The sequence below is a fragment of the Perna viridis genome, chromosome 5 (genome assembly GCF_037379345.1).
Source record: "Perna viridis isolate PV_CMFRI_1.1 ecotype Kerala chromosome 5, ASM3737934v1, whole genome shotgun sequence".
Taxonomy (NCBI): Eukaryota; Metazoa; Mollusca; class Bivalvia; order Mytilida; family Mytilidae; genus Perna; species Perna viridis.
Genome location: NC_142449.1, coordinates 12,824,144 through 12,852,141, shown reverse-complemented (window position 1 = coordinate 12,852,141; position 27,998 = coordinate 12,824,144). Strand labels below are relative to the sequence as shown.

Here is a 27,998-nt window from a genome sequence, read left to right as displayed (position 1 = left end):
GTAATAAACATGCTTTGTATAACATTGCTACAAATTTTCTATTTTGCTGGGTTCGGTAAGTATATAATTCTAATTTTGCATGACACCTATTTATTTCTATGATATTTGAAAGAAAAGGTTTCATCTATTTTATGAAAAAGGCACTGTGTGAATTGTTGGACTAGTCCTAATTGTAATGAACAATAGGATCATTAAAAAAATTCAATTGTATCAGTTGCATTTAAAAATTCATTCTTGAGTTTTTGAAGAAGAACCATGACAAATACAACCAGGCGTTTAGTAGGAAGGATGCTTCCACTGACATTTTTAAAGTAGGTTTCTATTCTGGACTTTTTTAATGGTACTTTAAAGAAAATATGTAGTATACGATCCATAAACTTGTTATTAATGGGGATGGATAAAAAAAGCTTTGATTGCATTATCTGAATAAAACTATTAGGCGGACAATCAATCGCGCCTAACGTGACAATCGATAACACTGAAATGTGTAGGAGAGTTGTGTCCATATAATTAACGTCTGTCTGAATGTTAGACCTTGTATGGTGTGAAGCGTAATAGACGATTGTGATCTTTATTCAATAGTTTTGCTTAACTAAACTGACTAGAAATATTGTGAGTAAGAGTAATCAAGGGAACCAAGGTTCTAGCGGTAATCAAAAGAATGTGATCCAGGACAAAGACCAGACATAGAAAACTGACATACACAACAAAGAACATAAAGTAACTAAAATAATACACACAAAGTAACAAAAGCAAATGAGCAACTCGAACTCCACTAAAAACTGGGAGCATGGACCAGGTTTACCGGTAGGCCAAGCGTCATCTGCTTTTCTAGAAACACCCGCCGAGTGGCTCATAAAAAGTGAAACTCACAAAGGATACCCTGCCAAACACACATTTTTTTTATTTTCACTTGAGTCAGTGAAGCTTCAACATTTAAATGTTATGGTGAAAAACCCTCAAGGACAGAAATATGTCAGGACAGACAGGCAGACTGAAAGTGATTCCTATATAACATACCCCTGAACATTGTTCGCTGGGATATAACTATATGGAATACCAATATGATTTTAGACTGTGCCTGTGATTGACGGGACTCAGTGTGGTAAAGCGCCTCGGCATCTGCACAATTGTCTACTTCCGTATCAACTTCCATCAGGATATTGTAAGCCATTCATAGATTAGGACCTTGTTTAATAAAAAATCTCAAATTGAGATTTTCCTCAAATTATAGTTTTGTTTTTCTTAAAATATTCAATTCCAAGCGATCTGATGGGTTGAAATTTTAGTTGAGAAAGGATTTTAGGAAAATCTCAATTTGAGATTTGTTTTTATAAAACCGGCCTCTGGTCGTGCATTCTACATATAAAGGATATATATTATATGCAGTGGTACTGATAAATATTGCCCGATACTGGATACCCAACTGTGTCAAATGCTGGTATTCCACTAATTAAGCTTGTGTAAAAATTTGAATATTTAGCAGGTCTTTAATTTTTTCTGATTTTGCATATACTGTGTGTTACTGGAACGTATCGGTTTATATAAATGCTAATGAACACAAGCCGTTGAATAAATAAAGATAATGAATTTTATTGATAATCAAGTAAATTTCATTTCATTTCCTTAAAATCACCGGTATGATACTTGTATATATATACCATTCTTAATATTCCAGAATTAGAGATACTAGACAATGCAAATATGTTTCAATAATTAAAAATTGGATAATAATTTATTGCATATCATACTTTCTTCTTTCTCCAGTTCACTTTTTATATATGGTTTAAGAGCTATATAATTATATACCTATTGGAGTGGTTTCATTAACGTAATAAAAGTCTACCATTTTTCCCATCCCGAAAAACTTAGTTAAATAGCCATAAATTCTTTGTGTTACCTATCGAGGTTCCTTCACCTACATTGTCTAAAATTGAAATTGAAGGTGTTCTCTAGTTTAAAAAATTCTTGACTAAAGAGGGTGTTTAAGTTTGTACATTGATTTATCTGTGACAAACTTCACATTTTCTAGTGACTTGTAATATTCTGTTCCGAACCAGTTTATCTTCTCAAACCATTATGTTTCCAATTGTGTAGACGGATACTCAATAACGGTCCACGATTCCTAATGACGACCATAAAACTTTTGTAGTGATGACTTTAATCTAAAACCAACAAAACCCTGTTCCAGAAACCTAGTTTTAAGACGTCTAGCACGATACAAAAAGTTCACTTGTTTCGGCCGCCTCTGGATAACGAATTGTTATATTAAACTCTATATGCAGGTGCTGAAAGGACATTGAAACATATCATTTGACAATACGACAAAATGTGAACTCGTATAGCTTTCTTTCCATCGATTTTGTTTAGTAACAACGGTATAATATTTATGAGTCGGATTTCAAATTAGTATGGGAATAGTAGCATAAAGAGTTAAAAATCATAGGTCTTGATACTATTATATTCCGATAATAATCTAGCATTAGGAGTTTTCAGAATATCCTTCGAATTTTTTTTTTAAATCCATATTGAATTGATACAATGTACCACTACGGAAGTAACAAGTTTCGTGATGAGACTTGAATACTTTCTTTGACAGCTGTAAATAGTATAGAAGTCAACTGAGGCTTAGTAGTACTTTTTTGCAGAACTATGAAGCGTTGTTTGTCTGGATTCTTCTCAAGTGTTGGGAATCCAATACATGTACGGAAGATCACATCGTCTATATTAAGGACACCGAAAGAGAATAGAATGGACTTATGGTCAAATTGCTGCTATTTTTTGTACGTCTTCCTCTAATAATAAGCATTGGATGTAATGCGTCTTGCAGACAAAAAAACCGCTTTGGGGTTTGTGTGCAGGTAACACAACATATTTTTTCATGTACAGTAGACATTGTTTTTGTTACATCGAGATTTTTGAAAACTGACATAGCATTGAAGGGAAAGACCACCTTTTCAATAAGTTGGGCTCTTATGATAAATCATTCCCAAATAAACAAAAATAAATAATCTTTAATGCAAAATGCGCTTTTATAAAATGCTCAAGGCTATGCAAAGTTCGAAATCCTTGAAATATAAGTGGATATCCATCTTGCAGAGCTCTCCTATCTGAAGGAAGATCATAGTCAGACTTTATTTGATTTTTACCGATAGCTTCCGATTGTTTCGTGAGGTCACTAAGTCGGTTTGGTACTGATACAAGTACTGCAAATAATACGTAAACAAAGAATATTCCGTAAATATTTCTATTTTTTTATTTAATCACCAAAACATGATGACTTGTCAAGCTTACGATTGCACGAATGATAGAAGAGAAATTATCTAAATTTTAATAATTGTTCTAATTTTTTTTTTGCATGTGCCAAATGCTGATATTCCACTAATTAAGCTTGTAAAAATTTGAATATTAAGAAGGTCCTATTTTTTTTTATTTTGCAAATACTGGGTGTCACTGGAACATATCGGTTTATATAAACGCTAATGAACAAAAGCCGTTGAATAAATAAAAATAACGAACGTTATTGATAATCAAGTAATTTTCAGTCATGTATGTTATCCATTTAGATCACAAGTATACCTTCCTCAGGTAAACTTCCTGTCAGGCTGAAATCAGGCTCCCAGTGATTCTAAGGTCAAAGGTTTTGTTTTTGTTAAAGATACGAAACTAGTAAGATCCTCACTTCGTTTTACTGATTGCCGAGCGGGATTTTACTCCACATACTTATGTTATCCATTTAGATTACCAGTATATTTCCCTCGTGTTAACTTCCTGTCAGTCTGAAATCAGGCTCCCAGTGATTCTAAGGTCAAAGGTTTTGTTTTTGTTAAAGATACGAAACTAGTAAGATCCTCACTTCGTTTTACTGATTGCCGAGCGGGATTTTACTCCACATACTTATGTTATCCATTTAGATTACCAGTATACTTCCCTCGGGTTAACTTTCTGTCAGTCTGAAATCAGGCTCTCAGTGATTCAATGGTCAAATATTAAATTCGTATTGATTTCCGGAATAAGGACTTCGTCCTCTATTAGATAAGCTTTTGAATTAACAATTAGATATTAATCCTACAAAAGTTTCGAGAAATGTACAGAAACATATCCAACCACTGCTTCTATATTTTAGTGAGTTACGGATTGCCCATTCACTTTGAGTTTACTGAGTATTTTTTTCAAATTTTTTCCTATGTTATTTTGTGCCCTGCTCTGATTTTCTTTGATTCATTTTTAATAGTATATCGTTTAACTATGAATACATCCAATTGTTTTTGGTATGGCATTACATTATATTTTATTTATCTGTTGTAGTCGTTGACGACCATCAATAACAATTCAATAAGATTTCAGTTAATTCAGCTTTGGTGTACCATTATCTCTGTAGACACTTAATTTAATCAAATCAATCACTGCTAAATTTACTGACATAATTCACACACCCGCATACAAAATGGAATACAGTTTAATATTGTCTTCTGGTATAATATAACAAGTGTTCCAGCAAGTGGCGGTACTTTTCAGTGGTCATCATTGGAAGTAGTTTATCAAATGATTTTTGTGACCTTCATTGAGGACAGCCTTTTTCAACATCAATGAGTGAACTTCTAGCTGCGTATGTGAACTAGCTATGCATTCTGACGGATCGTTATACACTGCAATCGTAGTTACTTGTAAATTACTAAATGAATATTTGTGCAAATTTCATAGAATAATAATCAGTAAGAAAATACAATACAAAAATACCAATCAAATACCGGTATTTTGCAAATTTCGATATGGTGTTTACGTGTTTCCTCAAACGATGCAATTCCATTATGATTTTTTATCCAAATGAGTTGGTGATTTTTACTGTTTCCCAAACATTGTCATAGTCAGAGTTTTCTCCAAACCTTAAGGCTATTGATGTTTTCAAATGATATTTGGTACTAATGTCTATATGCTGACATTTCTTATTTTCATCTTCACTAAAGTAGTCGTCATTTACAAAAAGCTATAGGTTTGACATCCTCTGGTAAAAGTTTTTGATGATGTCTCAAAAAAGCCAATGTCTCTTTTTATAACTTGATCTTTTAAGTCTTCCTGATGAAAAAAGCTGTAGTACACGTTGGGTGCCCTTGAGTATGCTGGTATTTTGTGGCCTATATCATTTCTCTGTATTGGTGTTTAACTCATGATACATTTGATGATTTGTAATGCCTGGTTTTGAACTTAACCTAATGTCTGATGATGCGTGTCTGCTCCTGTTATTTATGAGCTAGACCTGTATTCAAGGTGTGGTTTTTTTTTCATTTCTATCCCACTTTGTTCCTGCTAGTTTCGTTGTGATGCTTAATTTCCTTCTTGCCTTTCTTCATATTTTGCCTTTATATTTTGTGTATTTCTCCAAGTACCAAAGAAAGAAAATAATCTGCGTCAAGGGCAGCGTGTTCACCTTTTTGTAGTTCCGCTGCATGAATGTTCATATGGAGGATAAATAAAGTCGGTGTAAGTATTCCTCCTTTTGGTACCCTTTACCTTACAAGAACTTTGCTTCCACATTGTTCATCTATCAGACTTATCAAGGGACCCAAGATGCTAGCGGAGATCAAACGAATGCAATCCAGGGACAAAGACCAGACATGGAAAACAGACAAACACAAAGAACATAAAGTAACTAAAATAAACTTTGGATTTTCTGTTGTACAAATTGAATCTGGTCCATTTATATTACTATGCCACATTTTACCAGTTTTACTGGGACTTCATCTTTTCGTACTTTAACAAATGCTTTTTGTAGATATATAAGCAGAGCAAGTGTTATTATTTTGGTTTGGAAGTTTGGAAGGCATCTTCAATAGCTTGGAAAAGATGTGTTGTCTGGTCTTCTGTGCATTTGTATTGCCTATTTTATCTGATTCTTGCAAATCTGTTTGATTAAGCTCTCCATCAATTCACAACAACTGCTTGATATGCTAATAGGACGATAAATGGAAACAATTGATTTGATATTTTCCATCTTTCTTTCTTTAGTATTGGCATCATTTTAGCTTCATCCCAACATTGTGTTACTTGTCTAGTCTCTGGCTCCAGCTTAGGTTGAATACATATAGCAGTATTTTCAATGGTGAGTTATCTAAGTGTTGCAGCATCTAATTGGTAATGTAATTGGGACCTGGAGACTTTTCTTTTTTTCACTTTTTAAGTGATTTGTTTTATTCAAACATTGTCCCTCGGCATTGTTTTGCAGGCAGCTGCTTTTGATCTCTTTCATTCTTCTTGCCTTATTTCTTTCTTAGGAGATAATGAAATGGTTATATCACTCTCTGTATCATATCCTTTTGTGAAAGCATTTTCTGCCGTTTTGCCAATGATTGTTTGCCCTTGAAGTTCTAGTACGATGATATGGGCTTCATTTCCTTCATAATGAAGAGAATAGCTTTTTAGTATCATTTTGTGTCTTTTCTCTCTATCACATTTCTGACATTCAAGCTTATTTGTGAGGAGGCTCGCTTTACTTTATTAGAGTTTGAGGTTGAGACGACTTATGCCACCACAGAACCCAAAACTTTAACAATAATGTAATAACGTCGTCTGCTATTAATTAGAATAGATTTGTTGCGTGTATGTGCCATATGTATGGATTATATATCCATTTATTGTAAAATAAGAAATAGTTGCAACAATACCGCATTATCTTTTTTATTCATAGAATTGATTTTATATTTAGGTTCAGCGAAATCAAAAATCAACGAAACAAAGTTCATTAAGCATGGAGGTGATGTGCCTATAGATTGTCCCCTTGCTTCAAAGACACATTGGTTAGATACATCAGGAACTACCATATTGCATTGTGGTGTTGGAAATGAAAAAGGTCACCCAAACATTAGTATATTCATAAACGTAACGAAAGACTGCAGTTTTGTTGTGATGAATATCACTCAGAATGTATTATTGCGATGCTTCTCGTATGAATCACCACCTTACATCGTGGAAGTGAAGATAATAAGTAAGTAAAAAACAACTTGGAGGAAAATGTTAGATACAGTTATATTTCAGCAACTGAATCATACCAAAAGCTAAACGTAACTACTGACAGTTTCTTAAGTGTTTCAATTCTCGTTCAATGCTATTCGACGCTTACGATGATCGTAAGGTCGTAACCTTGGGTTTACCCTTCTTCTTTTTATCACATTTTCTTTGCATTTCATTTGTATTTAGTTCTTTTTATCTTTTATATGCGACTTCCATACACTTATTTATTATTCATATAATTCTGTAGTGGCCTAACTATTATCAAAAAGTATTAATAAACGATTTAGGACACTATCTTTCTTGAAATGCATCAAAACGATTACGGAAACTGTCAAACGGTTAAATAGTTCTCAAAAACTTTCATATGTGACTATGTTATTAATAAAGCTTAATTAAAAATAATTCAGGGCCACCCTCAGATATTATGATTCAAGGCTTAGTAAAAGACACAACCACAATAGTAACAAGTACAAATGATGTCATAGAATGTACCACTAGTGAACTTTTGAATTTGACTTGCTTCGTTATAAGTGGAGAGCCACCGGAAACTTTAATATGGGTAAAAAATAATACGGAATTGAGTGTCGGAGGACCCGGTTCCTTGATATACTCATTCAACCCAGTTCTATCGGATCATATGGCTATTTATACCTGTATAGCAAACAATAGTATCAACTCGTGGTCTCTGAAGGCAGACGTACAACTCAAAGTCATCGGTATACATTTCTTTTATTCTTAATTGATGTCAAATTAATGAATTTGCTTCCACTATCGTATATTAAGTATTGTGATATATTGATATTGCAGTAGTTCAGCACAAATGTATGATTGTTATATTTTGTACACGTTATAAATGGTAACAATCCACTGAACAGGTGCATTTGTCGTTTTCTTTTTTTAACGAAACATTCACTCTCTAATTGATTCTGTATTACTATATCAACACGTCATATAATATTGAAAGTAAAGTAAATGCTATAACTGAAGAATTTTTGTTTCGTACATTCAGCTGCTTCTTTTATTTTTGAATGTGCGTTTTGTCAGAAAACATGCCTGTCTTAAAAATATATTTAAAAAGTAAAAAATTTGCACAAAACTGTCAGCACAAATACGTGTACAATAAACTTTTTTTTCATAAAAAATAACTAGATATTGTTGTATTACAGATACTCCAACAGTTCGTCTAATTATAGAACCGAACGAAATGGTTAGAAAAGGAAAACATTTAAAAATAGTTTGCAAAAATACCCAAACATCAAGTATAAATGATACCTACACATGGAAGCATAACCTTGTTCCAATAGCTAATACAATGTCTACGTTAGTATTCGAGGAAATAGAAGTAGAGGCATCCGGGGAATACGAGTGTAACATTTTCAATATCGCAGGCCACAATAAACATTCTGTTTACATTACAGTTTTAGGTGAGCATTGTAGGAAACAAGTAACAATCGAAAAAAATCGAATCTTCACTTCTTGCAATATCATAAATGTTCCTAACGGCAATATTAAGTTTACAACCGATTACAATAGTGCAAACAAAATAGGAAATTTCATCTATACTTTCCGCTTTTGTATTGGTCTTAGGTTTCCAATGCCGACCATTAGCCTAAATTGTTTCAATCCTAGCATTAGTTTAAGCGTTTCAATCTTTAGAATATCCAGGCTTCAGTAATTTCATACAACAGCTTTCGTCGATGATATTCTATCAAAAGAAATTAATGCAATATAAGACGTTTGGAATAAAACCTCTAAAGAGCTAATTCATTATAAATGACAATGTTTCAACAACTCAACTCCACCCGTATGAACAAAGACATTTGTCTTTTCAGCTTGTTATTTTACGTCAAAGTTTCGATTATTTCCAGATGCACCAGTTGTACGCAATACTACGAAAGTATTCACCGAAAGTGATCGACACCGAGAAGTTATATGTAATGTTTCAGGAATACCTAACCGGTACACGTTTGGTAAATGGATGCACTATACAAAAAAACGTCAGCTAATAAGAGATGTAGAAGGAAATCAGACATTGATGTTAAAAATGGAGCACGGGGATATACAATATGACCATACTGGTATATATCAATGCAATGTGACTAATGGAGTCCCAGATGACGACGGACAGCTTTGGGTCACTGGAGAAACGGATGTCATTGTTAAAGGTAACAAGTCAGGGATTGTACAATGTGACTATTTATCATATAAGTAATAGTTTATTTCAAGTAAAAGTAACACTGTATTATTAAGTGAGATATAAATAGGTTATTACTGAGCAGTAACGATTATAACATATCATACTTAAAAAAAATGATGTCCTCATGAAGAGATAACTAACCGACAAAACAAATTTGTAAATACCAACCTAAAGACGTGCTCAATTCAAGTAGCATTATTGCGTGTCTATACACTACAGCTAACAACTCATAATTTGCGAAATGCATATTTTACCAAGAATGAAAAATGATGAAAATGAAATTGAGCGACAATAGTAGGGCACGACAACATCACAAGTAGAACATCGCCAAGAGCAAACTGTAAAACACAATAGAATCAAGATTGCACACAAAATACATGCAGCACGAATCAACTAAAAAGCATTAAAAATGCTTTAAAAATGGATTAAAAGCTCCGAAAGGGTTAGCCTGACTACTGGGCTGTTCGTTGTATGTAAAACACCATGAGAAGGAATGACATCTATGATTGTTGAGACCCTTGAGCTTCCATACCAGAAACAGACACCCCATACCGAATTATTGGTCCTCGTTGATGACGATTAATCTTTTTGTTAATTCACCACGAATCCGATGGGAACAACTTAATACCTTCTAATCTAAATTTCATTCGTGTCAAATTGTATGCAAACGACGTGACAGATCGGTAGACATCGCACCCAACACCGATATAACTTAAAGGTTGTCCCTAACTTACTATTTAGCCTGCCCAATGATATACTGATACTTTGAATTCCTACATATACATAAATACCATCAACAAAAGTTTTCAGCTTATTCAATTTTATTTGGCAATACCATTTTTTTATGAATTTGATTTGTTTATATGCATTTAAACTTGTACAGTTGCCGTCACTTGTTCAAGTAACTCAATTTGTAAACAATGGAATATGTTTTTTTTTCTTTATTTCAAACAGAGTACTGTAAAAGCAAGAAGCAAGTTATATGCATAACCACAAAAAATACAGAAGCTCATTGGAGTTAGTACAGTGAGCACATGATATCAACCTGAGCTTGCGATTTATCAAATTGCGATAACGAGAAACTACTTTGTGCTCACGAGAAACTTAAACACTCTAGTTTCAAAACAAATCTGCATTTGTCACTTACATAGGCGAGCAAATTTCAAAATGTGTGTACACTTATTTCATGTTGGATTGGTTATCTTTGATTCTTCCATCAACTTTGTAACATCAGCATATACAAGTCAAACTGTTTGAAGGAAGCAAACGGACAAAACATATTTAGTGGAGTCCGAGTTGCTCATTTGCTTTTGTTATTTTGGATGTATGATTTAGTTACTTTATGTTATTTGTTGTGTATTTCTGATTTCCATGTCTGGTTTTGTCCCTGGATTGCATTCTTTTGATTACCGCTATAACCTTGGTTCCCTCGATTACTCTTTTACACATAAAAGGTTTACACATGAATTAAATCCAAAGTAAAGTCAAATCATCATAACAAATTCAATACATCTAAGTAGGGTCGTATACAGCAGAACAGGATTTAAATTCGACATGAAGCTCATACATATAGTCAACTGTGCTTTGTGACAGATCAAAAGAGCCCATAAGTTGACAGATAAGCTTTAATATTATCTGTCTTTCCACCCAAGAGCGAAATCATTAGTTCGTAAGCCTCCGTCTTAAAAATGTATATATCCCTAAAAGGCAAGATTTTAAAATGTACATTTTCTTTGCCATTTAATCTTATTAACAGTAACTGCTTTGTTTAATATGTATTTCAAAACGTATTTAACCAATATCATTCAAACTTTCCACTATGTATGCATTTTATCATTGGAAATTTGGTAAACATGTGTGCAAGAGTGCAATTTATATTTTTGTATGACTCGTTAAATATGAATTGCAGCAAACTGCATTAGAGAAACATTTGATATTTCAGGGAAACCGGTTTCTGTATTGCCAATCAAAACTTTGCACGTAGGACATTTCAACAAAAGATCAGTCATGAATGTGGATGTATTGAGCTTCTACAAAGAGGTTAATGCTCAGTGGTTTGATGAAGGAGATAATCTATTAGGAGAAGAAAAATGTCAGCCCGTTGAAACGAGAAGCGAGTTTTTCGGGAGAGTTGTAGATGTTTCTGGCTATAGATGTCAATACAAAATTGCTCTTACAAAGGCAGGTGACTTGCAGAACTATACAGTGATTGTCAAAAATCAAAGAGGCACAGTGAATGTCTCCCTAACCCTTGAATCGACGAGTAAGTTAGTTGTGACATGGTGTAAATGGCTCATGTTAATGACCTTATATCAGTGATAGTGGAAATTTGTTACGCAATAAAGCTAGAGACTCTAGAGAGCCTGAATAGATCACCTGGTTAAAAATAGTCTTCATAGCTTTCTAATACTGGAGTCTTGACCTTACCAAACTATTGTCACAATAATCATTTAATCAATACAGAGCACCTTAGTTATCCACCCGGTTTTCATATTATAAAATAAATCTCTCGTAGTCATTTCTTGGCAATAATTCCAACAATGAGCAACAGATCTTTATGAAAATTTCGGGACACAATTTTTGAAGGTCAGTCTTACAATGCTGACCAATTTCCCCCTAGAAAATTTGGCTGCGCCCATCGGTTTTCAAGTAATTTCAACAATTCTCAATTTTTACAAGTTGTGGCCATGTTTTAGACAGATAAAAAATTGTTAAGGATATCCTAACAAGCATTCATGCCATGTTTGGTTACAATTCATCCTACAAATTGACTAAGAGGAGAAGTTTTTTTTTAAATCCATTTCATTCATTCGTCAACGGATCTTTCTGAAAATTCAACGATGGGCCAATTCTATCATGCGGAACATTTTTACCCCTCCCGATTTTAGCTAAACATAACTGTTTATATAGAGTTATTTGCATATTTCTGCAATTTGACCCTTATGGTCTATTTCTAGTAACGGAGACCATCTTTTTCACAAGATCAAAAATCCGAACGCACAGATTTTTAAACTTGTTCTTCATAACATGCATGCAACCCTTTGTTTAAATCCACTCAGTATTTATAGAGGAAAAGATTTTTAAAGTTGGAAATGCAAAATTGGGGGGAAAATCCATTTCAGGGCCCATAACTCATTCATTCGTCAACAAATCTTTCTGCAAAAATTCGTCATAGGTCCATCAAATCATGCTGAACAATTTTACCCTGTGCCAGATTTTAGCTAAACCTAACTGTTTTTTGAGTTATTTCACCCCTGTGGTCTATTTTTAGTAACTGCAGCCACGTTTTTGCCAGATCAAAAATCCCCACTCAACGATTGTTAAAAATACCCTTAGAAACATTTATGCCAAGTTTGGTTACAATCTGTTGAGTTGTTTCCAATGGAAAGATGTTTGAAAAAGTTAACGGACGACGGGCACAAAGTGATGGCAATAGCCTACATGGCCTTTCGGCCAAGTGAGCTTAAAAGATAATTGAGCATTATTTTCAGTTTACTAATGACCTTCTTCAGTGCCTTAAAGAAAAAAAAATAAGTTTTTAAGATTGAAATTGATGTGAACGCAACTCGCTAGCATGGTCGTTATTTGGCGTATTATAAATTATCGAAAGTGAGCAAAGATCACGAACATAGTGTAACGAAAACACAAGTTTTGAGTTGATCCCAATTTTTGGTGTGTAAAAATATAGTCTAAATGTGTCCAACATTACTGAAAATAACATCTTCTGAAATTACTATGAGCACATTAACTAAAAGACACACCCGCTCCTCACCTCCGTCAACACATAGTAAAATATAAGTCGTCGAATATCAATATCTCAGCTGTTCTCTTCGGGGTGTCTTTTTAATTCCCTTCTCAGCCTTATAGCCCGGTTGATTAGGCCATGCAATGAATATACAAATACTTTCATATTGGCTAAGAATTGTTTTAATACTCCTCTTCAGGATCCATGTCGAAGGTTTGAAGTCTAGTTTCGCATTTGAGGGGAGGTGGAGAACTGTACGAGCCTTAGATACCAAAGGAGGCCATGTTAGACGCACCACTCCTTTTCAATAAAAAATATTAGAAATATTCCGTACGATTGCCAAATTCAGCCTTAATCAAGTTGCAGGTTTATGTTTAAGAGTTACTTTAGTCGACTAGAAATGGTAGCGTTACTATAGTACTTTAATTCCTTTTTTTTGTCGAACGAAATGTCTTTCATGGTTCTCAAGCGCAGACGGCTCGTTGCAAACCTAGTGAAGCCAATCTACGTTATGAAATTCGGTTGGCGCGGCTTGTAACGTTACATGGTATCAACGGAAAGTGAAATCATTCCTAAGACGTCTTATAATGGCTTTGTATACTTTTTACTAACGTGTGATAAAATCGTTTAAACGTTCCGTCTGAATGGGATTGATGACAGCTGTTCTCAAATTCCGAACTTCCGTATACTATTACAAACTGTAATCCATTTTGAATTTGACAGTATAGTAGCAGCCATATTCAGTGTGTTCGAGTCATAATGCAAGTACTTCTGCAAAGCGTTTATCAATGTAATAAAAGACAGCTGACGCTTACTATTGAACTTGTAAAACGTTGAGCAATGTTCCCTAACTTGGTAACTCCCAACCCACTCTCCATTTGATATTGTGCACCTTTTAACTTTTAACCTCCATATTGATTTGGATCAAAATCTGAAATATGAGGTGCCCAATAGTAACATGCAATGATAACTCTGTGGAAGTATTATTCAATTCCATTTAGTGATATAAGATAAGTAACGGATGAGAGATTAGTCCACCATGTCCTCATATTTACAAATGAAAATCTAATTTTTGCTATTTCAAACCCCCAAATTGTTGCGTGTCAAAATTTAAAAAAGGAGGTGCCCAATCGAAACATGTAATAATGATTCTGTTTCATTCAATTCACATCAGCGGGTGGAGGAAGTAACGAATAAGAGATGAGTCCCCCATGTCCCCATATTCACAAATGACCAAGTCTGTGTTTTGAAATATAACCCCAAAGTGATTCGGATTAAAATAAAAAATAGGAGGTGGACAATAAGAATATGCATTGAAAATTCTGTGGAAGTTTAATTTAAATCCATGATGTAGAAGAAGTAACGGATAAGAGGTGGGTCCCACCTTTGTAACGGGAGGACGCACTGTTCACTTACATCCTGACTGGTCATTTTCTCGCTTTCGCTTCAATGCACTCGTTTAAACTTCGCCATCGAAATTGATAAATACATTGGTATATTCTGTTTATTTACTTCTGCAACAGTTTAACGTTCCCTGGTAAACAACAACAAAAGACGTTGTTAAAAATTTGTGTGTAAAATTAAATTGGGGACGAAAGGGTTTGGAATGATGAAAGTTTCAATCTACAATCTACGTTATATACGACCTTTGATCTGTCGTAATATCATGCAATTTTGTTGTATAGTTTTGCATTTTTTTGTCTGCTTTGCTTTTTATTTTGTCTTTTTTACATTGCTTATATGTTTTATTTAATGTTTTATTAAATGTACAATAATATCTTTTTATTATTCCAGGAGCACCAGAAACTCCAAAAATCACGTCACATAAGTTTGGCTGTGATCACATATTATTAGAGTGGATACAGGGATTTGATGGCAGGATGACACAACATTTTGAAATACAATACAGAATAAGGACGGATGTAAGCTGGGTATCGCTTAAAAATATTTCGCACGAAAAACAGAGTTTAATGATATCTCATCTAGAACCAGATTCTGAATATGAAATTCGAATGCGTTCTTCAAACAGCTTAGGAAGTAGCGCATGGACAAAACTGATTACGTTTAAAACAAATGGTGAGAGTCGTTATTACATATAATATTTTGTTTTGCCCTTTAACTATATCAGATATATTGTTTTGTTGCTTTGTACGTATTATTTTTGTTGTTAGGTGTTTTTTACTGTGTGTATGTCTGTTTTCCATGCCTGGTCTTTGTCCCTGGATTATGTTCTATTGGTTTCCTCTAGAATCTTTGTTCCCTTGATTACTCTTTAACCACTGACTCGGTCATAATTACTTTCATATTTTTTCTTGGTCAAAACACACAATAATGGTGTGGTATTAATGAGCTGGACTTTACAATAACAATCCAATAAACGTACATTTTACAAAATCAGTATATTCCTTGAATGATTTTTTTTAGAAATGATTTAATTTTTATTTGAAATAATGTGACTTAATGAAGAATTAAAGTTGTTGCATAAATAGAAATTTGACACATCTATACATTGACAATGATAGTTTCGATAGCAAACCTAAAACCCTTACATTGAACGTACATTGATCACCCGAAAAACAAAGTTATCAAAATTATTTTCAGGTTCATTTCGAATCCCATTACATAAGCTTTATTTGATTCCATATTTTTAATTCCTAATGAACATGAAGTTTACATGTCTATGTAATGTGAGCAATCTGGTATGTATTATCCATGATCGGTTGATTGCCATTCACGTTCGGTCGGACAATGTGGGTGTTCTAGGAAAGTTGAAAAAAATGAAAAAAACACAACCGTATCATCTGTATGCTGATCAATTAAACAATCGGATATTCCAGAATAAAAAAGTAACATCACGTATAGCTTCTTTTTGGAATATAAACAATATTTTGTTCAATGGTGTGATTTTTTTTCAGATGAAGTGAAGAAACCCTCAAGAAATTACCTGTTGGTACTAACTATTGTACTCTCAGTTTCTGTAGTTGTTGGTTGTATTGGCTTTGCAAATAGTAAGGCTTTTAGTGGTGCATATCATATCATGATATAGAGCCGAATTTGTTTAATATGAAATTGGGTACTTTTTAAAGTGCGTGATAGAATTGAAGTAACAAATAGCTAAGTGGCCATAAACATCTTCAATTCTTCAATTCACCAAATTAACTTCGCTAATTTTCTTACGTTTCCTTAAGAATTTTAAAATAAAATGTAGGCGATTATTAGAAAGAAGCATGTTTCATTGAATTCATGGTTTCTTTAATCATTACTTTTTTTATTTTCAGTGCTGGGACGTAAAATGAATAGGTATGTCTCATCAGTTGATGAGTGTTGTATGTGTTTATTTTTGTTTTCATTTTGCCCTTATTCATCTTTCTTTTAAATATATTATACTTCTTTCAAAAAGCTGCCATTCATTTAAAAAAATAAAACTCTGTCACACCAACGCATCTCTTTTTGAATTGGATGTGTTTTGAGACTTACACAAGAATACTTTTGATGAATACAGGACCTTGTTAGTTTTAATATTTTATTGATGGAGTTGCCTGCCTTTTTTTTTTTTTTTTTTTTTTTTTTTTGGTAAATTTCATATAACTTTCCACCCCAACTCTTACTGAGTTTGCCTATTAGCTTGATATTTTAATGACAGAATATCCAAGAAAAGGCATTCATCCATTTTTTTTTAATATATACCAAAAATATTTTTGGTGACGACCCTTGAAATCAAGTCAAATAATGTTGTTTCTAATTACATCAAACATCCCTAAAACTTCCGGCAAAGTTCTGTTGGTCATGCCACTTCCATCACCAAATGTATGATTTCAGTGCATTTTACATGAGTCAAACCCAAAATTGATAGAAATGCATGATATAATATAATGTTTATTTTCCTTTTATGTCCAGGTTACAAGTTCCGAACGGGGAAGTAGCTCGAAAAGGTTTGTGTTTATATTCCTTTTTTTTGTTTTTGCTTCATGTGTAATGTGTTCAGACACGAAACCAATACAACACTTTTACCCACAAACTTGCAATTTATTTCCTTGCAAATGACCTACTCATTGCACAATATACATTTTTGTAGATTTTTTTTCTTTATAATCTAACGAGAATAAGTATGGTGATATGTCCAACAGACAATACCAAATGTCAGCCCAAGGTCACCCATTGGTCTTCAATGAACAATTAGGAAGCCCTCACACGATAGGGCAGGCTGCATCTGGTACCAAAACAACATAATACAGAGGTACAGCGAAAGAGTTGTCCATACATACTGTAACGGTTTAGCCCTTTCTACCGAGTGGCATACATGTATAGAAGTACAAAGGACTCGGTATTAAGTTGAAATAATTATACTTAAGTCAGGATTTTAAATAATATCATAAATTTATATATATCATATTCAATATTTCATAGCAATGACAAAACAAATTCTCAACATGGATCTTATAACCATCCAAATAACAGAACTCGTACAGTTCCGCAAGTTGGGTTTAGTCGGAGGTTGACATCAAATACGGTTGACGTCGGAGATTGACATTGCCGGTTGACTTATTCATATTATCATTATTAGGTAAATTGGGTTTATTTTTCAACCTTTAAACTTTGTTAAAGATATATATTCAGCAAAACATTAAACTACGCCTCATATTTTCCTCAAAGGACATTAATTCATATTCAACCTATCTAGGGTAATGGCGCCTTAGTGACACGTGAATAAATCTATCGGGACTTCCGGGTGAAGGTTGACTCAAGGTGTAAAAAGGTATTAAAATTCCCTTATAAAGTTCTAGACTCTAAAAAATTATTCTCTATATCAGAGTTGCATTCAGTGTGTACCTGTCATGATAAGCTTTCAGATACGCAAGTTTTACTTTTGTTACTTTGTATGTATGATTTTAGTTACTTTATGTTCTTTGTTGTGTATGTCTGTTTTCCATATCTGGTCTTTGTCCCTGGATAACATTCTTTTGATTACCGCTATAACCTTGGTTCCCTTGATTACTCTTGCACATACTGGCTAAATCACAAAAAAGAATATGCAATGCATCCTAGGAACTACTTTGTTTTTACAGACTACTTTCTGATATGTGCAGGCGACTGGTTCCCCTTAGTAGTGGTATTATACCTCAACCAGCCAGATGGCTAATTTACATATACATTGATCGTACCAGGCTCAACTCTGAGCATAATCTTGGCTCTGACATGGTGGCGGGTTGATTTTTTTTATCTGTGGAAACAAATAGATCTCAAGATTTGTCTTGCAGAACTGAGACAGTCTGCTGGCATTGGAAATGCTACGTTCTATTATATAACTCATTATTCAATCAGCACGTGTATTTCGGAGAACAATCGATGGCGTACACACTAGTACACAAAGTATACATCAAATAAACAATGGCTGCTGATGTAAACAAACGTTCTTCCATCTCCCAATAAGCTATTTTTAAATATTTATACACAAATAGAATAATTTGGAGGTAAACATATTTAACAAATGGCAATATCTTCCATTCAATGTGGTCAACCAACCGGGTTTCTAAGAAATTTTACAGACATTCCATTTTATGTCACATGGTAAACAAATGCCGATTTTTGACTTAAATTATTGAGTTATCTAAAATTTACCTCTTTCTTAGCAAGTAACAATTACACTTCTTTAAGTATAAGACCCCTTGGTCGTTACAATACTCAAGTAACATGAAAATAAACATAAGGTGAAGTATTATTGCAGAACCACCTGAAGTGGGTGGCGAAGGTGGTGTATATTCAATGAAAGGCCAATCCATAACATTAAGTAACTCAAGTGCTATCTACAATAAAAGGCACGGGGAAAGGATAATTGACCAAATCCGTGGGTGTTATTTAAATGTAATGCATTAGTGATGCATAATACGTTATAGCCGTTTTTAACATAAATTCAAGCAAAACATTATTTAGAATTGAAACTGACTGATATTGAAGTCATATATGAAGTTCAGGATTACCGAAAGATGTAAAATAATAGTTTAGTCATTGTTGAAAATGTTTTCGACAGATATATAATTATACATGATTGATGAGGTAATTATCTGTACCAGATCTAATCTGTTGCTTAATACGTGTGAGCAATCAATGTTGCTTCTTGCTTAACCGACCTGAGGCCTTGGGATCAATATATAATTGCATTCTTACAATGTATCTTTTCTAACGAGGCAGATTCCTTTATATTATATATTTTGAATAAGATATATCTTTTTTTCGTTTATGCACTATAAGAAATTGTTTAAACCCTATACCGCATTACTCATATCGCACCCCAAGACCTATATCGCACACCTTCACAGAACACATCTGAAGTATAGTTAAAATATGGACATTGAAATAATAGTACTTGACACGTAACTAGTATTGGTTTATTGAAAGTTGTAAATATAAATACCGAATTAATAATTAGTTTTGCAATATTCAGTTTAAACCAGTTGCGTTTCATGTAATAAAGTGAAAATGTTAGCTTAACCAAGACAGAAAAATTACAAGTTGTTACAATACTGGTTACGCGTTGAGTATCGTAACTATTTCTTTAAAAATCTGGACGTTCACGTGTGTTTTTTCGATACGGCAAATAATTCACCATGATGTTAGTACACAATACCTTGTACAGGGTATCAGATTTTTTACTTAGAGTCACTGTTTGCAATCTACTCTGTTTTAGGTTGTCGTAACACTGATTCAAATAGTCTGCAGGTGAGTGTTAAATTGCAAGACTCTAAAGGAATATTTTATCGGTATATACCCATTCATCCTGGTTGAAAGGAGATATTGACATGTTAACCCATGCAAGCATCATGGCCAGTAATTGAAAAAATTAAGTACGTTATCTCCCTTAATCTATTCCTTTGACGTGGAGGTAATTAAAGCTTAATCACTGTAAACAAAGCTGTACTATGGCAATGAGCTTTTTACGGAAATATCCAAAATTCTTTTTAAGTATCAGGCACGTATATTATCAGATGCTGTCAGTTTCTCGACATTAAGATAGGGACTTCAGGGAAAAAAATAAATCTACTCGGAAAGCCTCTTTCTCTGTTTAATTCAATTTACATGACCTTCACCTACAACTTCTCCTGCACAGGTAACCATTGGACAGTATACATAAATAGAAACTCTAATGTTTTAATATAGGTATACAGCAGTGAATTCAGAAATGTCAACTTGGAAATATTGTCAAAGAGGCATAACTCCAGTTTAAAACTTTAAATACAGTTCAGCAAATTATTAGTCCATTTCAAATTCAGGCTCTGAAAATACACAAAAAAAATATGAAATGGAAATGTAAATGAACTTTTATAAATTAATGCACATGTTAATATAGTATTCAGCAAGGGTTTTATAGCCTGTATTTAACTCCTGACACAAATTACAAACAAGTTACATCTGACTTAACATTTTTCCGTCATGATAAGATATAACACATACATATATATATATATATGTGTGTGTGTTTGTTGGTGTGTGATAGCATTTATTTATCTTTTTGCAATAATTTCTATTTTTGTTTTATAATTTTGCCATAAAAATATATCTACATCAAAATAAAAAATATAAACAAATATTCAAATATGTACCCTACATGCAGCCAAATAAGATAAACATTTTCTATTCTGATTTACAGCAAACACACTAATCAATTATAAACTAATTAACAAACTCATACTTACAGTAATTTTAATGTTCCTTCTTCCAAATCTTCCTTCAACTCTTCAGTGGTCATATCGTATTTTTCTAATTTGCTATGTTTTTTCTTCATTGTTTTCGGTATTCCAGTAGACAACCTGAAATTGATAATATGATTAAATGTTTTGATAGCATAACATTTTCAAAGTAAGTAACATCAAGTATAATTATACCACAACAACAGGAAAATATGAAATAATCATTAGATGGATAAAAAGCATTAAAAGCATATAACATTTACATCACAAGACAACAAAGCATAAGCAATTCTGTGTTAAGAAGCAACACAGACATAAAGAGTTAATATTAGTAAACAGTATGAAAATAAAGGCAATTTTAAAGCAAAAGTACCCAGCTGATATTTTTTTTTATAATAAATGTATGTAATAAAGAAGCAAATAACCTAAACGCATAACACTACAACCACACAGTCCAAGTAGCTAATGTCAAAATATAAAATAGAAACTACCATACATACCATTAAATGAGATGAAAAGTTAACTTTGTATTCGTATGCAGCAGGTAGGTCTAACTGTTCTTTCTAACCGAAAGTACAAATATACTGCAAAAGATAAATCATATCAATGAACTGTGTGTATTACATGAACAAGGTTTAGGTTTGTATTATAAAATTGTATCTTAGTTCACATTTTAGGAGGAAGACAACATCCAGAATAAACTGCTTATTTTTTTCTAGTAATTTACTTTTATGTGCATTCAGTAATTGTTTTTATTACTTCTTTTTGGCAAATTATTTGAAAAATTATCTTCCTGAGCTTGGTCACACTTAATTGGCATTTATTGTAATGGTGTTTTGCATAATCCACAAACTTTCATATAGGATGAACAGATAATTAAAACTTAGCTTTGGTTACCACCCCCTTCTTTAATAATGAAATTGGAGTTTGAAAATCTACATAAAATACTAACACACAAACAGTAAAATGTTTGTATTGAATATTCAGTACGAATATATATATCTTATATTGCAATTTAAAATAAGTTGAGTTATGTATATTATATGAACACGACTTTATAAAAGAGAGATAACTGATACCATTAATAATTGTAAAAATGACAAATTTATGTGAATTGCAAAAAAAAATAACGCTTAAACTCAATCATTCTTAACTATAGAATTTTTTAATTTATAACATTCCCAGAAATTGAATAACGTTCAAGTAGTGTTTAATCAACCACCAAAAAAACAGAAGTTTTTCATTCGTGATGCTGAAAACAGATCACCGTATGCGCAGATAGATTCAACAATAACGGCTGATTCATTAAGTAGCTCCGACAGCAATTCTACAGGAGACGAACCAGATGACGGACTTAAAAAATTTCCAACAATGGGGTGAATGCAACGGTTCATTCTAACAGTGTTGAGATGATTTTGAGTTTGATTGTACGGAATCATGCTGCTTTGGTTTTTGTTATTTCAATTGGATTATGTACAAATTAAGGATGCAAAGGCCAAATGAGTGATGTGCAATGTTTGTTTGCATTCTAACTCTTATATATATTGTCTGTTCTAATTGCCCACCTCAAAATTGCTCAAGAAAACTATAAAAAAAAAGTCCCCTGAAATTTTCACCCAAAGATTTTAAGAGTAATTAAGGGAACCAAAATTCTAGCGGAAATCAAAAGAATGTAATCCAGGGACAAAGACCAGACATTGAAATAAGATAAACACAACAAAGAACAGAAATAAACTAAAATAATGCATACAAAGTAACAAAAGTTAATGAGCAAATCGGATTCTACTAAAAACTCGGAGCATGGACCAGGTGTACAGGTAGGGTTAAGACTCAATATTTATTACGTCATTTAATACCGCCATACTTCAGCCCAACAAGTTTTCTTTGTAAAAATGTCATTGCATTATATTTTTTTAGCGTAATTAGTTTTATTTTATAAGTTGTTGACAGGGTTTTTTATTGTTTTGGTAGTATGTATTTATGTTGGCATGTTTTAAAAATTGGTAAAATGCGTTCTTGAATCCGAAAGGACAAAGAGCAATTAGTATTAATTGTAACTGATTTTTTTTTTTATTTTAAAGCAATCATTAAGTTATTAAGATTGGTTAGTTTTAAATTGCCCTGAAATGTTTTTCACAAATAAAACTAGTTAAAAAAGATAAAACATATTAGAACTCAAATTGGCAATGAGTAATTCAGGAAGTCTTTTAAACGTGTTATCATTCAATCTTTATAACAATGTGGCTGCTGACAGTGGATTTTCCATGCCTGTATATTTACATGAATAGCATCACTTTGTATCCATCGTCGTCATCGTTGTTAAAATTTGTTTTCAAAGCTTTTTTCCTCTGACACAACGTGACCAATTAGAACCAAAATTTGGTATGAATGTTTCTTAGGTTGTTTTGCATTGTTCCTTTGTGCCAATTTTTTATCTGTTCAAGAACATGGCTGCAGTTACTAAAATAGGACATAGTGGTCAGACAGAAGTTTTTTGCTTATATCGTCAAAAGGTTGGTCTGCATAGGAATGATGTCACATTGTTGGTACTTTTTGATTGGTCGAAAAACACACTTGAACATCTATTTCAGACAGAAGTTTTTCTCATATATTTCCAAAACGTTTAGGTAAAGCCAAATTCTGACAAAGGGGAAATGTTTAGCTTGATGAAATCTATTGGCAGTGTAATTTCAACTTTTAGGTTTAGCCAAATTCAGCATGATGAGATATTTTTGATAGTGTAATTACCGTGTCAGTCTGTTCTGCTATGTTGGAGTTATCATAGGAGCCACTTTGTCAAAAAACATTGCCACCATTATTAAAAACAAAACATAGGGCCAGACAAAGTTTTTTTTCGCATATATCCCCAAAACCTTTACGTTAAGCAAAATTATGACTCGCGGTAAAAATGTTCAGGTAGATGAAATCCATCAGTGGTCATTTTTTTGTTGTGTAAATCTGTTAAACCATGTTTGAGTCATTGCCCTTTTTCGATTTTTCGAATTTTTTTAATGTTTTTTTTTTTTTTTTTTTCAGAAGTCTTCTCTTCAGGCACTTCTAGACTAATTAGAACAAAACTTGGTTTAAATGTTTCTTAGGAAGTTCTAAAAACAGAAAATAAGGTCCTTAAGTTTTCCGCTTATATCTCTCTAAAACTATTAGGTTTAGCCAAATTTCAAGACACTGAGTAAAATATTCAGCATTTATCTGTGGTCAAATTTTCATGTAAATCTGGTTAACCATGTTGGAGTTAGTACGATTTTTCCGACATCTTTTTTGCTATTTTTCATTTTATTACTTAAAACATTTCTTCGCAGAAACTACACAGAATTACATGAAATTGATATGACCCGTAGAAATTTTCATTAAAAAAACATGACAATTTTTACAAAAAAGAATGCTACTTATCGAGCCAGGTGAGCGATTCAAACTCTTTGAAGACTCTAGTTTATGTTTATATTGACAAAGTCTTTCTGACTTTTTTTTCTCAATATATTTTATTGATACGTAATATTAAACGTTATTCAGCCCTTCATCAATAACTCATTCTGTACCAATTACGAAAATCCATTTCAATATGCAACATCAAAATTAAAAAGAATACCAAATAAACGTGAATTCATGTAATATTTTTTTTTAAGAATTTGTGAACGATCACAAAAACTCACTTCGATCCCAATATAAGAGATGAGCACATTCAGCATGAATCGTTTTCAAATACTATATTTGCCGATATCGCAAAAACTTTTTGAGGTGGTTTACTTTTTTTATGTTAAGGAGCATATCAGTGTACAAAGAGTTAAGTAGCTGTCTTTGTAAGAATCATGCAAAATCTGGAAAATGTGATATACCCTGTGAAAGGCTACATATTTTTTGTTTTTGTAATAAAGTTCTTTTATGGGTCTATACTATGAAATGTGAAATTTTTCATTCAAGTCTGTCTGCTTTTAGGAGATAATCAACATTTAAAATTCAATAGATTCTATTATTTTCGAGTGTCATTTACAGAGTTATCTCCCTTAATTTTGAAACCTACAGTGCATTCTATATAATTTTTATCTCCTAAGAACACGGGTTATATGAAAGACTGAATGTTTATTTCTGTTTATGATGGCAATTCAAACAAAATATCAAAAATAAAAATATATAGGCTTTTTACATATGAATCACATTCTGCATGATTCTTAGCTGGATTATAATTATAATTAGAGATACAATGACTTATCGTTTTTCTGATGTTGAGATAAAGGGTATGATTTTAGTGACCACAATGCGCATGTTAATTTTATAGATGCTTCGGTACTGTCCAACTATAGGCTTGTATCACTTATTAGCTCATAGATAATAGTTTAAGTGCTTAAAAAAAAGTGACACAGAGAAACAATACATTAACTAAAAATCCAATTGAATTCAAGGACATACTCTTATTTCAACGCTGTCTGAACAGGAAGCAAATGTTGTTTTAAATTTATCACTTTCAGCTAGTGTTCCTCAAGGTTCAGATATATGTTGTTATATATTGTTTCCTTTCCATTTATTATTCAGTTCTTACTCTTTATACAAACTTTTGCAGATGAAACATAATTTAACGGTCATAGTCGTGATTTAAACGAGTTGGACAAAAACTTGACTGAATGATGAAGAACTGAGATAATGTTATTCTCGAATAGCGAAATACCAATATTTTTTTTTCTTTAAATTGATCTAAAATTTCAATCAAGAATTACCATAAACAACTATGTATCATACTTGCTAGTGACGAAAAATGATCCGTGAAAAGATGGACATAAAAGGGGTTTTGCCGTTTTGTAGATTGTATGTTAAAAGGGGGTGTTTTATTCTGTCTACTATTAAGAAATGAAAAAAAAAACAACGGACATTGCAATAAGATTCCATATCTAAATTAAGGTCAGTATTAACTAGGAATAAGTATCGGTCCACTGTACCTAAATACTGGCCAAGAAACCTTAATGTATTATTTACCCCACTACGATGTTCTACACCTTTGTCAAAATCATGACTTATGATGAGTAAATATCATCTCAAATATGCTTTGTAGATGTTGAATATGTTGAGTATTACCTCCTTCAGTGCCCGTTAGATTCAAAGACAAATTTTGCTCAATAATATAAGCTAGTTCTCATACAAAACGCAAAAAAGAAAGAATTTACATACGAGGAAAACATTTGTAATTTCTAAGTTTAAGTTTTCAGTTTATGAAAGGGTCAAATGATATCTTGTTATTTGAATAGCAAATAAAGCTTTTATTTTTATGTGTTTTGCCGTCACCATCACACCTTTTCCCCCTAATCACGTTTTCTCTCTATTTGACTACAACGATGACGAACCACATTGTACCATATCAAAATGTGGTATTAAAAATTACAAAACATGCAACATTCTTATAACCGACCTTACTTCTCCAGTTCACTTACAAACAAAACCTTTCATACAAGAAGTCACGATGACTTAAGTTGCAAATCAACAAACTTTATATATGGATTAGAATGCAACTTGTGTGGTTTAATATATGTCGGAGAAACGATTAAATAAAACAATGTGCGGTCATCGTTCGGTAATTAACACCACCAAATTCCCGACAGTTTATCAACACTTTAATCAATAAGATCATTCAATCCTCTCCATGAAAGTTCGTATTTTAGAAAAAAAAAATTAGCATCCTACGAACAGTCCCGTTCTAAGAAAAAACTATCGTAGGGAAAGAGAGGAGTACTGAATACGCAGACTAGGTACGGCAATACCTTACGTATGCAATGACAACATCAAAAGCATAGGAAACCTTTCAAGCCAATATAACAATAGCATAAATGTGATGAATTTATTTGACAAAACTCCAAGACGGGAAAGGAGTCATTGCCATCGCAACTATACGTCACCTAAGTTACATGATGTCTCCATAGAAGGTCTCCTTCCTTTCATACAAAAACCTCTTGAACTTCATCACATTAGAACCAAACTTTATTCTATACCTCTCACTCTACTACACTCCCTTTACAAAACAAGTCTTAACACTCCTGTTTCTGACCCCACCTCATCATTATACAGACTTGTTGCCATCATTTTGGATATTGGTTTCCACAGACTCTTTAAACTAGTTTGTGTGAAAAGTCAAGATGAAGAAAAACGATCATTTCGTCCACTACCGTTTGTCAACAAAGGTATCGATGCAATTAATTTGGCTAACATCCTCCATCACAAAAACGTTACCAACAAAATTCCCCCATATTTCATAGAAAAATCCATACCAATTATTTCAGATTCCTATACTTCACCCATTGCATCCAAAATATTCAATCATAAAAGGTTATTGTAGAGCCTCGAGATTGAGGACTTCAAGGCTAAACCACCTGACTGTTCTTGCAAAACCTCTCCATTCAAATATGGTCCTTCTGAATACGTCGTTACGGGAGATTTAACCATTATTGAATCTGCGTAATATCCTTTCTAAAGGTCCCAAGTACCGTGAACCACGCTCCATAAATTGGAATTATAACTTTAAAGTTCTTATGGATGCCATCGAGGACTATGCAAGAAAATGGATAAAACGAGAACAAGAAGACATTGATTCTCTGTCAGAGTGGTTAAAGGCCGTGAGGTCTTTAATTTTGAAACGAATGAAATTTTTAAGTAGGTCAATGAGTGTCAAAGCTACATCAGTTTTCAAAGACCCCGATGTAGCAAAAACATTGTCTACTATACATGACAAATATGTTGTCGTACCAGCAGACAAAACCCAAAACAACATTATTTTTGTCTGCAAAACGTTTTTTATCCAATATTTATTATCAGAGGTAGACGTAAAAAATAATAGCAGTGATACGACCTATACTGCTATCACTCTCTCAAAAGAAGAGATTGTGGAAAACCACAAATCTGTGCTATCCTCTTTTGGTCTCTCTACCAAGGACAATGATTGTGATTTACTGTCTATGTACTGGATTCCTAAACTTCACAAGAATCCATTCAAACAACGTTTCATAGCTGGATCTGCATAATGTACCACCAAACCTCTTTCAAAACTTTTAACTTCTATACTCACAACTGTCAAAGAGGGTCTGCAGTCCTACCACAACACTTGTTACTCCTGGAGTGGTATTAATTCAATGTGGATCCTGAAAAATTTGAAAGGAGACAGTCAGTTCAAGAATATTATCTGAATATAATAGCATTAAAACCTGTGATTTATCAACACTGTATACTTCTATTCCCCATACTCAGTTAAAATCCAGACTTAAAAACATTATACATCGTTGTTTTTTCCAAAAAAGATGGTACACCTAGGTACAAATATATAGTTCTTGGTAGAGATTCCTCATATCTTGTAAGAAATAATTCCAAATCA

The 27,998-nt window shown here is 32.9% G+C and overlaps 1 protein-coding gene across 1 annotated transcript; it reads left to right on the top strand.

Annotated features, from left to right (window-relative positions):
* Positions 1–4: 4 nt before the first annotated feature.
* Positions 5–22,015, top strand: LOC148616087 (protein turtle-like). Its single transcript, XM_088581715.1, has 12 exons — positions 5–55; positions 6,704–6,982; positions 7,416–7,724; positions 8,175–8,432; positions 8,877–9,173; positions 11,148–11,468; positions 14,745–15,026; positions 15,866–15,958; positions 16,229–16,250; positions 16,848–16,882; positions 19,636–19,667; positions 21,821–22,015. The coding sequence occupies exons 1-12, from the start codon at positions 10–12 to the stop codon at positions 22,013–22,015; spliced, it is 2,169 nt and encodes a 722-aa protein (XP_088437841.1). The 5' UTR covers positions 5–9.
* Positions 22,016–27,998: the final 5,983 nt, after the last annotated feature.

Excerpts from the sequence above, each read along its gene's own strand:
- LOC148616087 (XM_088581715.1), top strand. The coding sequence starts at position 10 with ATGCTTTGTATAACATTGCTACAAATTTTCTATTTTGCTGGGTTCG. Across the intron at positions 6,983-7,415 it reads CGTGGAAGTGAAGATAATAA|GGCCACCCTCAGATATTATG; the intron begins GTAAGTAAAAAA and ends AAAATAATTCAG. Across the intron at positions 16,251-16,847 it reads CTGGGACGTAAAATGAATAG|GTTACAAGTTCCGAACGGGG; the intron begins GTATGTCTCATC and ends TTTTATGTCCAG.